The sequence below is a fragment of the Muscardinus avellanarius genome (assembly GCF_963383645.1).
Source record: "Muscardinus avellanarius genome assembly, chromosome: 10".
NCBI lineage: Eukaryota > Metazoa > Chordata > Mammalia > Rodentia > Gliridae > Muscardinus > Muscardinus avellanarius.
In genome coordinates this window covers 56280108-56296354 of record NC_137796.1, presented here as the reverse complement: position 1 = coordinate 56296354, position 16247 = coordinate 56280108, and the positions used below count along the sequence as shown (strand labels likewise).

Sequence of the window (16247 nt, the reverse complement as noted above, 5' to 3'; positions counted from 1 at the left end):
CTAAGTAGCTGAGGCTTGCTTTGAATGTGTGATCCTTCTGTCTCAGCTTCCCAAGTACAGGTATTACAAGTATGCTCCATTACGCTTGGCTTCTTCTTTTTTTTTTTTTTTTAGTATTGGGGATGGAACCCAGGGGCATTCTATCTCTTAGGTACATCCCCAGCCCTATTTTTTATTTTTTATTTTGATACAGGATTTAACCGAGTTGCAAAGGACCTCATTAAGTAGCCGAGGCTGTCCGAGAACCACGATCCTCCTTTCTCAGCCTCCCAAATGCTGGGATTACAAGTGTATGCCACCATACCCAGCTTCCTGTCTTTTTAATTTTCTAACAGGTTCTAAGTTGGTGAGGCTGGCCTCCAACCTACGATCCTCTGTCTCAGCCTCCCAAGTACGACGATTAAAGTTATGCACCACTATGGCAGGCTTTTTTTTCTTTCCTTTTTTTTTTTTTTTTTTTAACTGCTTTTTGAACCCAGGAATATGCTCCAGCCCCCTTTTTTTTTTTTTTTTTTTTTTTTTTTTTTTTTTTTGATACTGGAGATTGAATCCCGGGCCAGTCTACCTCATTCCCTATTTTGAAACAGGGTGTCACTAAGTTGTAGAAGGCCTAAGTAGCTGAGGCTGGCCTTGAACCTGCCATCTTCCTGTCTTAGCCCCCTCCTCCATTACTGGGATTACAAGCATGCACCACCACACTGGGCCAACTCAATTTAGAGTTTTAATTCAAGCCTCTGAGACCATAGTTTTAGGGAAAGGGAACTCTGTTTTGATATCTGTGGGTGATCAAAGAAGCACCCTGGGGAAAAACAAAAAGTACCCTGTTATGTGGGCCATACCTCCTGGAATCCCAGAGGTCACTAATAATTCTTTTTTCTCTTTGCAGATGTTGGGTTCCAGTGAACACTTGTGTTCTTCTGAACAGCCCAGAGCCAGTTCTGGGGGTCCCAGTGACAGGTAATGGTTCCCCCCATTTTTCTTACAGCTCCAGCTACTCTGGTTGGATAATAACATGATATTTACTGAGCATTTACTGTTCGCCAGACTCTGCTAAACCCTTTGATTATATGGTGTCTGTTAGTTCTTTTAAACTCACCAGAACTACGCAAGAGTATTCCCACCCACCATTTACCAAATGAGAGAATTCTAAGGTCTTTATAAGAGTTAACATTATGAGATTTCTTGTGTGTGTGTGTGTGTGTGTGTGTGTGTGTGTGTGTGTGTGTGTGTGTGGTACTGGGTTTTCCGGAAACCATTCTACCTCCGGGCTACACTCTCAGACTTATTTTATATTTTTATTTGGAAACAGGGTCTCTTAAACCAGCGGCTGGCTTTGAATCTGCTCGATCCTGATCCTCCTGTCTCCGCCTCCCAAGCTGATCCTCCTGTCTCCGCCTCCCAAGCTGATCCTCCTGTCTCCGCCTCCCAAGCACGGGGATTACAAGTGTGCACCACCACACCCGGCTCTGAGATTTTTTTTGTTATTGTTTTTTGGTGCTGGGGATTGAACCCAGGGCCTTGAGCTAGCCCCCAGTCTGAGTTTTCTAAATGTCTTTCTTTAGCCGGGCGTGGTGGCACACGCTTGTAATCCCAGCATTTGGGAGGCTGAGACCGGAGGATCACTGTTCGTGGACAGCCTCAGCTACTTAGTGAGGCCCTCTGCAACTCAGTGAGACCCAGTTTCAAAATAAAGAATAAAAAATAGGGCAGGGGTGTAACTCGGAGGCTGAATGCCCCTGGGTTCCATCCCCAGACCCGCAAAAAAAAAAAAAAAAAAAAAGTCTTTCTTTTATTCATTTATTTACCCACTAAACACCAGTAAATGTTAGGATTTTTTTGGCGGGGGGCTCCAGTGCTGGCAACTGAACCCTGAGCTCTACTACTGAGTCACACCACCAGCCCTAGGATTCTTACAGAGGGAATTTATACAGATTAAGGGTTGGGTCAGATTTCTTCCTCCATCCAAAGTCTTTTTAAAGAAAAAAAAATAGCCAGAATTCATCTTATCCCCTGTGGTCTCCCTCAGTGTCTTTATATCTAGCCATCTCCATTCACTTATTAATTACAAAATGGAGCATCTCCTTTGCTCAGGTTCTCTACTTAGGCACAGTGCTCGGAAGAGCATCATGAAGAGAATGAAGACTGCCTATCCCGCCACCCATTCCTCCTGGAACCCCAAGATCACCAACAAATGAGTCTCTTCTCCTTTCTAGATGTGGGTCCTTATAAGAATAAAGACTCTCAGTTGCCATGAACAGAAAGCCAGTAAAAATTGGTTTAGCATAAAAGAGGATTTATTGGATTATTTGTGTGTGTGTGTATGTGTGGTACTGGGAATAGAACCCAGGAGCATTCTATCTCCAAGCTACACCCCCAGGGCTGTTTTATTTTTTATTTGGGAACAGGGTTTCACTAAGTTGCTGAAAACCACACCAAGTTGCTGAGGTTGTCCTTGAACCTGTGATCCTCCTGTCAGCCTTCCAAGTACTGGGATTACAGGCATGCACCATCATGCCTGGCCTTTGTTGAATTATTTCAAAAATTCAGGGCCTAAAGCCTGTCTGGTCCTGGGTGAGGGTTAAATGTTGTTGCCAGGAATCTGCCTCTCCTGACGCTGCTGTTGGCCTACTTGGCTTTCTTCTCAAGCAGTCTCTCCCTTTGGGAAGGCAGGGTGGCTCCCAGAAGCTCAAGTCTATAGTCTGCCAGTTTGCCAGTCTTGAACGAATCACTGTCACTCTTCTTGCCTAGACCTTGGTTTTGTGATCCTTTGTAAAAAGAAAGGGAAAAGGAGTCAACCTATCTGTCAAATGCTAAGAATGGAGGAGTAGCTTCCCAAAAGAAACTCGAGATAATATTTCAGAAAAAAAGAGGATTGGCTGTTGGTTGAGCAAAAATAGCACTTAATGATCATAGTTCCAATACATAACCCACCCTGTTCCCATTTATTTGTTTTGGTGCTAGAGATTGAACCCAGGGGCATTCTGCCTCCATGCTATGCCTCCAGGCGTGTATGTGGAGGGGGTTGTGAAGGATGGAGCCCATGGATCTTCTGCCTCTGAGCTACATCCTCAGCCCTTTTTTTATGGTGGTACTGGGGTTCCTGGAAGCCCTTCTACCTCCAGGCTACACTCCCAGACCTATTTTATATTTTTTATTTATTTGGAAACAGGGTCTTTTAAGCCAGTGAGGCTGACTACGAACCTGTGCGATCCTCCTGTCTCAGCTTCCCAAGCGCGGGGATTACAAGCGTGCGCCACCGCGCCCGGCCTCCCCAACCCTTTTTAATTTTTTTTTTTTGTTTATTTTGTTTTAGCCAGGCATGGCGGTGCACACTTGTAATCCCAGTACTTGGAAGGCTGAGACAAGAAAATCACAGGTTGCGGCCAGCCTTAACTACTCAGTGAGGCCCTCCGCAACTTAGCGAGACCTTGTTTCAAAATAAATAATTAAAAAGAAATTAGGGCTGGAGGTGTAGCTCAGAGGTAGAATGCCCCTGGGTTCCATCCCTAGAATAAATTTAAAAAAATTGGGCTGGGGGTGGAGGTCAGAGGTAGAATGCCCCTGGGTTCAATGCCCAGTACCACAAAAATAAATAAGAATAAAAAAATAGGTTGGGCATAATGGTAAACACTTGTAATCCTAGTACTTGGGAGGCTGAGGCAGGAAGACCATAGGTTTTTGGCCAGCCTCAGCTATTTAGTGAGGTCCTTCGCAACTTAGTGAGACCCTATTTAAAAAAACAAAAACATAAGGTTGGAGATGTAGTTCAAAGATAGAATGCCCCTGGGTTCAAGACCCAGTAGCACACACACACAAATAAAAGAGTAAAAAGTAGGGCTGGGGGTGTAGCTCAGTGGTAGAACACTCACCTAGCAGGCTAGGACCTGGGTTCCATCCCCAGTACTGGGGAAAAGAAAAGAAAAAAAAGGCCATTTACAAGATAGAAGCAGTATCCATTATGTCAGTAATTTTTTTACTGAGCACCTACTGAATGCCAGGCATTATTCTAAGAGTTAGGGATATAGCCAGGGCTGTATTATGACTTTCATGAGCCCTTGGTAATTTTACTTTCTTGACCCCCCCCCCCCGCTTCCATTAAAAAAAAAAACTACAGTAGCACTGATGTAAAGATAAATATAATCACATTTGGTTATATTTACTTCTTTTCTACTTTAAATGAAATTTAAATATTTTTATGAGCTGGGCGTGGTGACGCACACTTGTAATCCCAGCACTTGGAAGGCTGAGACCAGAGGATCACTGTTCACGGACAGCCTCAGCTACTTAGTGAGGCCCTCTGAAGCTTAGTGAGACCCCATTTCGAAATAAAGAATAAAAAATAGGGCAGGAGGTGTGGCTCAGAGGTCAAATGCCCCTTGGTTTCATCCCCAGAGCTGAAAAAAAAAAAAAATGTGCTTTTTTTTGTGTGTGGTACTGGGATTGAACCCAGAAGCAGTCTCCTTCCAATCTACACCCCTGGCCTGATTTTTTATTATTTGGAATCAGGGTCTCACTAGGTTTCTGAGAGCCTCACTAAGTTGCTGAGTGTGCCACCACACCCCGCGTGAATGTGCTTATTTAGATTGGGGTCACAGAAGGTCTCTGTGGAGGTTACATTTAAACTAAATTCTGAAATAGTAAAGAAGAAACTAGCCATGCAAAAATGCAAAAGGACATTGCAGGCAGAAGGAATAATTAAGGCCAAAGGGGGAAATAAATTTGGCAGTTGATAGAGACAGGAGGAGGACCAATGTGGCCAGAGCTGACCTGTTCTCCGCAGACCCAAAGAACAGAACTGGAATTAGTGGGTAAAAATTATAGAGACTGTGAGGATAGACATTAGTTAAAACCAGCAAAGAAAAGCAAGAGCAGAATCCACGTTGTACCTATGCAGAACTGCTGCCCAGAGGGGTACCAAGATTTTGCGATTCTTAGTGACTCTTGCTCCCTCCTGAATTAATTAATTTTTTGCGGGTCTGGGGATGGAACCCAGGAACATTTGACCTCCGAGCTACAGCCCCTTTCCTATTTTTATTCTTTATTTTTTTGAAACAGGGTCTCACTAATTACGGAGTGCCTCACTAAGTAGCTGAGACTAGCTGCAAACCATGATCATCCGGTCTCACCCTCCCAAATGCTGGGATTACAAGTGTGTGCCACCATGCCTGGCTTATTAATTTATTTATTTTGCAGTACTAGGGATGGAACCCAGGAACATTCTGCCTCTGAGCTATATCCCCAGCCCTATTTTTTATTCTTTTTTTTTTTTTTTGGTGGTACTAGGGGTGGAACCCAGGGGGTTTCTACCTCCGGGCTATACTCCCAGACCTGTTTTTTATTTTTTTTATTTGGAAACAGGGTCTCACTAAGTTGCAAAGGACCTAAGTAGCTGAGGCTGGCTGTATAACATAATCCTCCTTTCTCAGCCTCCCAAATGCTAGGATTATAAGTGTGTGCCACAACGCCCAGCTTTATTCTTTTTATTTTGAAACAGGGTCTCACTAAGTTGCAGAGAACCTCACTAAGTAGCTGAGGCTGGCTGCGAACTGCAATTCTCCTCTCTCAGCCTCCCAAATGCTGGGATTACAGCGTGTGCCACCTTGAATGGTGCTAAGCTCCTCCTGAATTCTAGAATTTCTGTGTTTCTTCTAGAACTTGTGTTAACTTCCCATGACTTAGCAAAACTCAGAGTAAACACTCAGAACTGTGGTTGTTGTGGAACCCTCTTAGACATGATCAAGTAGCACCTAAACTTAAGTAGACCTGGGTGCTTTTTCTGTGTTGTTTCTCTTTGGAGTTTCCAAGAGCCCCCAAAGAGCAGAGGGGAGGTGATATAAAAAAGTAAATATTGGAGCCCTGCAGGACCTTAGAGGTCAGACTACCCAATTTTCCCTCTTTTTTCCTTTTTTTTCTTTTAATTTATGGTACTGGGGATTGAACCCAGGGAAATTCTACCTCTGAGTTATACCCCAGACCTATTTTATTTTTATTCTGAAACGGGTATCATTAGGTTGATGAGAGTCTCACGACTTCCTAAGGCTGTCCTTGAACCTACAATCCTCCAATCTTTTCCTCCCAAGTACTTGGATTACAAGTGTGCACTGTCATGCTCACTTTATTTTTTATTTTTAAACAGAAACTGGGCATGGTGCTGCATGATTATAATCCCAGCATTTGGAAGGCTGAAACAGGAGGATTGCAGTTCGTGGGCATTCTCAGCTACTTAGTGAGGCCCTTTGCAACTCAGTGAGACCCTGTTTCAAGATAAAGAATAAAAAGTAGGGGTAAGGGTGTAGCTCAGGTGTAGAATTCCCCTGGGTTCCAACCTCAGTACCACAAAAACAAAAACAAAAAAAGAACAGTCTCACTATTAGACTACTAGGTTGATGAGAGCCTTATTACTTGCTGATTCTCCTATCTCAGCCTCCATTATTTATCCTAGACAACACCATTTTTTTTTCCTTTGGTACTGAGGGTGGAACTCAGGGGCTTTTCCACTTCTGAGCTATACTCCCAGACCTATTTTATATTTTATTTGGAAACAGGGTTTCACTGAGTTTCTGAGAGCCTCACTAAGTAGCTGAGGCTGGCTTCGAACCTATGTGATCCTCCTCTCTCAGCCTACCAATTTTTCTTTAAAAATAGAATCCTAACGCTGGGAGTGGTGGCGCATGCTTGTAATGGCAGTACTTGGGAGGCTGAGACAGGAGGATCGCACAGGTTCGAAGCCAGCTTCAGCTACTTAGTGAGGCTCTCAGCAACTTAGTGAGACCCTGTTTCCAAATAAAATATAAAATAGGTCTGGGAACATAGCCTGGAGGTAGAAAGCCTCTGGGTTCCACCCCCAGTACCACCAAAAAAAAAAAAAAAGAAAAGAAAGAAAAAAGAAAAGAAGAGAAAAGAAAAGAATTAAAAAATAGGGCTGGGATCATAGCTTGGAGGTAGAATGCCCCTGGGTTCAAACCCTAATACCAAAAAAAAAAAAAAAAAAAATAGGGCTAAAGTGTAGCTAGGAAGTAGAATGCCCCTGGTTTGATCCTCAGTACCACAAAAAGAAAGAATATAATACCCAACATCCCTCAAATTTATGGTTTCTATAAGTAGGTAATTTAGAGATCAATTGGTGATTTTTTTTTTAGTTTCCTTCATTGAGTTGACTAATATGCTCTTTTTTATTCACAGAGATTTTAAAGAGGTGAACTAAGGATGTCATCCCCTACATAAAGGCCCTAAATGTTTTCCCATGGTTTTTTTGTTTGTTTGTTTTGTGTGTGTGTATTTGGAATTGAACTCAGGGACATTGTACTTTTGAGCTACAACCCCGGGCCCCCACTTTGTTTTTATTTATTTATTTTTGGGTGGTACTGGGGTTCCTGGAAGCCCTTCTACTTCTGGGCTACACTCCCAGACCTATTTTTTATATTTTTGTTTGGAAACAGGGTGTCTTAAGCCAGTGAGGCTGGCTTTGAACCCACGCGATCCTCCTGTCTCCGCCTTCCAAGAGCGGGGATTACAAGTGTGCGCCACCACACCTGGCCCCACTTTGTTTTTAAAAGTGTTTATTTATTTGTTTTTTTGGTAGTGGGGATGGAACTCAGAGGCAATCTACCTCCAAACTATACCCCTAGACTTATTTTTATTTTTGGAAACAGAGTCTCACTAGGTTGCTAAGAGCCTTATTTGCCAGGGCTGGCTTTGAACCTGTGATCCTCCTGTCTCAGTCTCCCAAGTACTAGGATTACAAGCATGTGCCATAATTCCAAGCTTGTTTTTTTTTCTTGTTGTTTTCATATATTATTTCATATATTATTCGGGGAAAGTCATTTTTAGCCGTCAGGCTCCTTTCCATTGGTTCTCACATAGTGTGCTTCTCTGGGCAGCGCAGGCTGGCACATCAGCCGAACCCCGGTTCTCCCTTTTGGCTTCCTTCTAATCATTTTCCTTCACCCACTTCAGGAAGCTATCTCGACTCAGAGTGCTTAATATGCTCAATAGTCACATTCGTTCTCTTGGCAAGAATCTGATTCTTTGCTTGGCATGGTGGTGCATACCTTTAATCCCAGTACTTGAGAGACTGAGGCTGAGACAGAAAGATAGCAGGTCGGTGGTCAGCCTTAGCAACCTAGTGAGGCTCTCAGCAACTTAGTGAGACGTTGTTTGAAAATAAAAATAAATGCCAGGCGTGGTGGCGCATGCTTGTAATCCCAGCATTTGGGAGGCTGAGACCGGAGGATCATGGTTCGCGGACAGACTCAGCTACTTAGTGAAGCCCTTTGCAACTCAGTGAGACCTTGTTTCAAAATAAAGAATAAAAAATTGGGCAGGAGGTATAGCTCAGAGGTAGAATGCCCCGAGGTTCCATCCCCACACCCGCAAAAAAAAAAAAAAAGAAAAAAGAAAAGAAGGATGAGGGTGTAGCTCAGAGGTGAAATGCCCCTGAGTTCAATTCCCAGTCCTACACACACACACACACAGTCTTGCTCCTAAATTGCTTGTTTACAGTGCCAACAGCATGCTGGGTAACATTGTTGATTCTTCTGGTTTTGCCATGGTAACGTTTGCGGGCATTCCTTTTTCAACTGTACCCAATCCTTTTTTTTTTTTTTTTTTTTTTTGGTGGCACTGGAGGTGGAACCAAGGGTCTTTCTACCTCTGGACTATACTCCCAGATCTATTTTATACTTTATTTGGAATCAGGGTCTCACTAAGTTGCTGAGAGCCTCACTAAGTAGCTGAGGCTGGCTTTGAACCTGTGCAATCCTCCTGTCTCAGCCTCCCAAGCGCTGGGATTACAAGCGTGTGCCACCACGCCTGGCTGTACCCAATCCTTTGATGTCTACAATATCACTTTTCTAGGATGAGAATCTAGAATCTCAAGCACTGAGATTATAGGTGTGCACCACACCTGACTTGTATTTGTTCTTTTATCCCCATCACCACTCAACAGCTGCTGGCATGAAGTAGGTGCTCAGTAAGCAATTGCTAAATGAGTGGGTGAGAGATTTTTTTTAGGAATCTAGAGTTTGTTGAGGAAGCAGTCTGTCTCCCCCTGCCCCACAACCTTCCTCCTTTAGAGCAGTGACTTGAGTCATCCCCCTCCCTCCCTTTCTAGCACAGGGCCTTGCAAAGAAGAGGTGTCAATTCATGAGTGTGAACTGGATCTACACGCACATCTGTAGGCGAGGGGGTGTTTTGGGGTTGGCTGTGATGCAGGTGACAGAGATTTGTGGACATTCAGAGGAAAAAGAAGGCAAGGGAGGTAGCAACTGAGGTGGGCCCTGAAGGAAGGTTAGACAAGGGCTGGTGACTGGAGGTGTCAGGGCAGCCCTGAGGAAGGGAGCCTCGTGCACAGTAGCAGTGGTGTGTAATTTGAGAGGACTCCAGCTTCTTTCTGTCTCCATCTGTCAGGAGAGAGGCGGAGCTGTTTGTGCTTGGTATGTTATGAATTATGAATTCAGGGATTAGGCCTTGGAAGTTCTGCAGCTGCCCGGAGTTTATTTATTTATTTATTTATTTGTTTGTTTGTTTGTTTGTTTGTTTTGTGGTACTGGTGATTGAACCCAAGGGCATTCTACCTCCAAGTTATACCTTTGGCCCTTTTTATTTTTACTTGTGTTTTATTTATTTATTTATTTATTTATTTTCGTGTACTGGGGGTGGAACCCAGGGGCTTTTCTACCTCCGGGCTACACTCCCAGACCTATATTATATTTTATTTGGAAACAGGGTCTCACTAAGTTGCTGAGAGCCTCACTAAGTAGCTGAGGCTGGCTTTGAACCTGTGCGATCCTCCTGTCTCTGCCTCTCAAGTGCTGGGATTACAAGCGTGCTCACCACACCCGGCCCATGTGTGTGTGTTTTTAAGGGATTAAACTCAGGGACATTCTACCTCTGAGCTACATCCCCAGCTCTGGGTTTTTTGTTTTGAATCTAAGGATACTAGAGATTGAACCCAGAGGCTTTCTACTTCTGAGTTACACTCATAGCTCTTTTTATTTTTTGTTTTGAAACAGAGTCTCACAAAGTTGCTGAGAGTCTCACTAAATTGCTGAGATTGTTCTCAAACCTGTGATCCTCCTGTCTAAGTCTCCCAGGTCCTTGGATTACAGGTGTGCACCAACATGCCTGGCATGAAACCTTCCTGGGTTCAATCCCCAGTGCCAAAGCAAAAAGAAAAGAAAAGAAAAAGAAGCAGAGCCTGGTGGCACACACTTGTAAACCCAGCATTCGGGAGGCTGAGATAGGAGGATCACGGTTTGCAGACAGCCTTTGCAGACAGCCTTAGCTACTTAGTGAGGCTCTTTGCAACTTGGTGAGACCCTGTTTCAAAATAAAGAATACAATATAGGGTTGGGGGTGTAGCTCTGAGGTAGAATGCCCCTGTGTTGCATCCCCCTTACTGCAAAAAAAAAAAAAAAAAAAAAAAAAAAAAAGAACTAGCAGAGAATATGGCTAGAGGATGCCAGCTGGGGACTGGGAGACTTGAGAGGGTGTCAGGATGTACAGGGGCAGCACTATGATGATAGGGAAACCAGAGGGACAAGGAATGGGCAAGATTTGTGATTGGTTGCTCAAGGAATGAAGGCTGGGCATGGGACTCTGTCTTGGGTGTCCCAAAGTGGCAGTGGGGAACAGCCTTGAGGGGCAAACATTGAGACAGGAGGTTTAGGGGTTAGATGCCAAATACAGTGTTAAATATCAGAACCAAATCCAACTTTTGTCCCAAAACAGGAATCAGAAGAAAAACCACACTAGCAAGCTGCAAGAATTGGCATTGCTGCTACCTGTGGCCCTGAAGACTGGTACCAAGAAGCTCACCAAGGTATGGGGACTAAAGGAGAGAAGGCAGACCAGTGAGGCACATCTGCAGATAGCAGTAGGCAGGAGCCTGTTCTGGGAAAACTGGACAGACCCCCCCCCCCCGGTGACAGCCTTGAAATGGGAATGGTCTTGTTCTGCATGGGAATTTCTAAGAGTCCAGAATCCCATGACTAGATCAGGGAGTTTTTCTAAGCAAGAGAGACAGGAAAACTGCTGGGAGGGGAAAACCAGAGCCAGAAGTCAAGCAGCCTGAGTTTGAGCCTCCAGCTTCACAGCCACACAACCCTGAGTGGCTTCCTCTGGCTACTCAACCTCTCAAACCCTCAGCTCTTCCAACTTAAAACAAAAATACATCCAGGCATGGTAGCACATGCCTCTAATCCCATTACTCTAGAGGTGAAGACAGGAGGATCACAGGTCCAAGGACAGCCTCTGCAAGGTAGTGAGACTCTTAGCAACCTAGTGAGACCCTGTTTCAAAATAGAAAATAAAAGCAGGGTCTAGTGGTACACGATTGTAATCCCAGTACTTGGGAGGCTGAGACAGGAGGATCACAGGTTTGCAACCAGCCTCAGCTACTTATTGAGGCCCTCCACAACTTAGTGAGACCCTGTTTCAAAATAAAGAATAAAAAGTAGGGCTGAGGGTGTAGCTCAGAGGTAGAATGCCCCTAGGTTCAATCCCCAGTACTACCACAAAAACACACACAAAAAAAAAAAAAAAAAAAGAAAAGAAAGAAAAGAAAAAGGGCTGGGGGTATAGTTCAGAAGTATAATGCCCCTAGGTTCAATCTATAGCACCAAAACCAACCAAACAAAAACCAATGAAAAATAACTCATTCTATGCATATTGTGAGGCTGAAATGACAATAGCTGTGAAGGCCTGACACAGCGTGCTCTGTGTAAGAGCTCTCTCATTTGGGGACCTGTGGTTTTCATCTTCCTGAGGTAGGAATGGATAAGATTTTCTGGTTGTACCCACAGGCTATTCAATAAATGTCTTTAGTGCCAAGCTAACACGATGCTCCCAGCAGCAGTAAGTTGATAGGAGACTCAGAGATTGTGAAGGAGTGGTGTGTGTTTTCTTGCTGTGTGTCCTTTCATTCATTCATTTACTCATTCATCCATCAGCCCTTTAAGGAAAGATTGTTGGATGCCAGAAGCTGGTCTGGTTGCAACAGGGAGGCAAAGAAATTTGAGACTCACTTCTTTTCTGGGAACTCAACATCTGTCAGGAAGACGAAGATTCGAACCAAGCAGGAATAACTGATCCCGACTGGAATGTACGACCGACCTTTAGGGTCAGGGGAGTGGGTGTCTTGGCCAGATTTGGCTGACCCCAGCCCTGGCCTTTTTCCTACCCAGCACATTCTACCAACTACCAGGTCATGTTGAATCTTCCTCCTCAACATCTCTTAACAGTAGGTGCTTTAGTGAGTTTCCCAGGACTTCTGTCACAAATCACCACCAACTCAGTGTTGGCTTAGACACAAATTTGTTCTCTTACATAAGTCTGGAGGGCAGCTGTCCCAGATCAGGCTCCCTGGTCTTGCGTGAAGGTGTTGGCAGGGTCGCTTCCCCTGAGAGGCTCCAGGGGAGACTCCGCCCTCTCCTTTTGCCAATTTCTAGGGGCCACCTGTGGTCCTTGGCTCATGGCTGCCCATTCCAAGCAAGCAGTGCAGCACCCTCAGATCGCGCTCTTCTCCCACTGCTTCTCTTGTCATATTGCTTTTTCTGCCTTTGACCTTATTTCTTCTTCTAAAAAACCCTTGTGATTACATCAGGCCCACTTGGATACTCCAGAGTAATCGCCCATCTAAAGATCCTTAACTCACCCGCATCTGCAAAGTCCCTGTGGCCATATAAGGCAACATATTTATAGGTGCCGGGGACTGCGGCGTGGACATCTTTGGAATTTAGACTTGGACTATTCGAGGAATTTTTTTCCTCTATCCTGAAGCATTTGTGTATTTAGTGTGCATAGGTGCTGTTACAGGCTCTTGGGAGCCAGAGATGATAAAGACACAGTCCTCTGCCCTTGAGGAATGACAGGCTGGTCAAGGGCAGGCAACACATTGTAACTGACCAGATGACTACTCCCATGGAATTCTCCCCAGGCCTCAGCCTACTTTCTTTACCATTTATCCTCTGCTGTGTCAAGGATCTCTTCTCCCTTCTTAAATTCCATCCTGGCCGTCTGCCTCATGTACAACCTGCATCCCAGCCAATGCCTGGCCTCTCATGGGTCAAAACTTTTTTTTTCAGTACTGGGGTTGGAACCCAGAGGCATTCTAACTCTGAGCTAACCCCCAGCCCTATTTTTTATTCTTTATTTTGATACAGGGTCTCACTGAGTTGCAGAGGGCCTCACTAAGTAGCTGAGGCTGTCTGCAAGCCACAATCCTCCTGTCTCAACCTCCCAAACTCACGCCACCACACCCAACTTCTCAGACACGTCTTTGCCCAGAGGAAATCGTCACCTCCCAGTCCCAGGACTCTGGTGTTCTCGTGAACTCCTGGGAGCAGCTGTGTGTGGCTTCCCCTGTATCTGAGACCTGAGGTTTCCAGCATCCTTCTGTACTACCAGGGTTGATTCAGTGCCCCTGCCCCATACGATCCCTCTGACCACCAAAAGATTTAGCATGTTTCCACAATCATTTCCTTATTTCTCACCCCCTTTAGATGGAGAGTTCTACCTGGGCAAGCACCATAGAGGATAAATATATCCCTACAGGGTGCAGCCTAGAGCAGCTAATGATAACAGTTGCTCCCAACTTATTGAAAGGAGATAGACCTTGAATTCTAAGTGTCTCAGATACACTGTCCCATTGAATCTTCCACAAGGCTTATGAGAGCTGTATGGGTGGGTTCACTTTTTGTTTTCTGGAAACTGAAGTGCAGAGGTGGCATATTGCCCAGAGGCTCATCTGGAAAGAAAGAGAGAGGAAGAAATTGTTTTGTCACTCGGTGCTCCATAAATGTCTATTGAATGACAGTGAATTCCTTCAGTTGAGTGCAGGACCTGTCGATCTTACCTTCAGAAGGTTCCTGGGATTTGAACCTCAGGTGCAGCAGCTAAGTTACCCTTCCTTAGGTGTCAAGTACTAAGCCTCTGTCCTGAACTCGGATGGTGCCCAGCTGCCTTCTGCATAAAACCTTAATCATAATTAGTAACATTTATATATTCACAATGATAAAGACTCCAATTAGTCAATGTCAACTATGTTAGAGATACTAAACTAAAAGAAAGTGTCTGCTCTTGAAAACCTCTTGGTCTAGTTATATTTTGTTTAATCCCTAGAGAACCTGGGAAGGTGGTCTCATTCGGTCAACTAAGCTTTTTTTTTTTTTTTTTTTTTTTCAGTACAAGGGTTTGAACCCAAGGGCATTCTACCTCTGAGCTACACTCACAGCCCTATTTTTATTCTTTTTTTTTTTTTTTGCAGGTCTGGGGATGGAACCCAGGGTCATTTGACCTCTGAGCTACACCCTCTGCCCTATTTTTATTCTTTATTTGAACCGGTCTCACTGAGTTGCGGAGGACCTCACTAAGTAGCTGAGGCTGTCGGTGAACCGCGATCCTCCCGAATGCTGGGATTACAAGCGTGCGCCACCACGCCCAGCTTATTCTTTATTTTGAAACAGGGTCTCACTAAGTTGCAGAAGGCCTCTCTAAGTAGCTGAGGCTGGTTGTGAACCTATGATCCTGTCTTAGCCTACCAAGTATTGGGATTACAAACATGTGCCACCCACACCCAGCTTCAACTAAGCATTTGTTTGGCAACCAATGAATCAGACTGTATTGGATGATTTCATACGCTAGTCATTTAGTCCTAACAGTAATCATCTGAGCCCATATGAATATTCTTATTTCAATTGCACAGATGAGAAAATCAAGGCTTAAAGAAGTATTTGTGACCTGCTTTTTGCCAAGTATGGTGGCAGATACTTGTAATCTCAGTATTTGGGATACTGAGCAATAGTATTGCAGGTTCTTAGCCGGCCTCAGCTACTTGGTGAGGCCCTGTTTAAAAAAAAATAGGCTGGATCTGGTGGCCCATGCTTGTAATCCCAGCATTTGGGAAGTTGAGATAGGAGGATCACAGTTCAAGGACAACCTCAGCTACTACTTAGTGAGGCCCTTTGCAACTCAGTAAGACCCTGTTTCAAAATAAAGAAAAAATAGGGCTGGGAGTGTAGCTCAGAGGTAGAATGCCCCTGAGTTCCATCCCCAGTACCATGAAAAATAAAAAAAGAATAAAAAAAGGCTATAGATGTAGCTTGGAGGTAGAATGCCTCTGGGTAACGTGTACACACACACACACACACACACACACACACACACACACACATGACCTGCTTTTGATGCAAAGCCAATAACTGGCAGATTGGGTCCAGGTCCTTCAAAACCAATGTTCTAGCTAGGTGTGGTAGCACACACCTGTAATCCCAGTACTTGGAAGGCTGAGACAGGAGAATCACAAACAGGTTCAAAGCCAGTTTCAGTAACATAACAAGACCCTCAGCAACCTAGTAAGACCCTGTTTCAAAACAAAATATAAGCCGGGCATGGTGGCGCACGCTTATAATTCCAGCATTCAGGAGGCTGAGATCGGAGGATCGTAGTTCTCAGACAGCCTCAGCTACTTAGGCCCTCTGCAACTTAGACCCTGTTTCAAATTTAAAAATATGGCAGGGGGTGTAGCTCAGAGGTCAAATGCCCCTGGGTTCCATCCCCAAACCCCCTATACATATATATATATATATATATATATATATATATATATATCACATACATACACACACACACACACACACACACACACACACACACACATATACACATGCCAGGCATGGTGGGGCACACTTTGTGACAGAGCTTGGGAGGTGGAGACAGGAGGATCACGCAGGTTCGAAGTCAGCCTTGCTGGCTTAGGAGACCCTTTGTCCGAATAAAAAAATATTAAAAAATAAAAAATTGGTCTGGGAGTGTAGCCCAGAGGTAGAAGGGTTTACAGGAACCCCAGTACCACCAAAATAAAAGAGTAAAATAGGGCTGTGGGTATAGCCTAGAGGTAGGGCACCCCTAGATTCAATTCCTAGTGCTACAAAATAAACCCAAAATATAGTACTTTTGGGGGTGTGTCACATGTATTTTTTTAGATTATATAGATGATGACTTCCTTCCATGGGTCATGCTAAATCATTTCAGTGACTTTTGTATTATATGTGTGTGTATACATTTATATTATTTATTTATTGTACTGGGGATGGAACCCAGAGGCTTTCTACCTCCGGGCTATACTCCCAGACCTATTTTCTATTTTATTTGGAAACAGGGTCTCACTAAGTTGCAGAGTGCCCCACTCAGTAGCTGAGGCTGGCTTCGAACCTACACGATCTTCCTGTCTCAGCCTCCTAGATGCT

At 44.4% G+C, this 16247-nt stretch overlaps 1 protein-coding gene across 1 annotated transcript in view; it reads left to right on the top strand.

Moving 5' to 3' along the window:
* Nucleotides 1–886: 886 nt before the first annotated feature.
* MEIOSIN (meiosis initiator) overlaps nucleotides 887–16247 on the top strand; it is a gene marked incomplete at both ends in the record, with an annotated part of 34343 nt that continues 18982 nt past the window's right edge. Inside the window, 2 exons of the mRNA XM_080703615.1 lie at nucleotides 887–957; nucleotides 10732–10822. Of these exons, the coding sequence (XP_080559741.1) occupies nucleotides 887–957; nucleotides 10732–10822 (162 nt within the window). The remainder of the gene's footprint in view (nucleotides 958–10731; nucleotides 10823–16247) is intronic.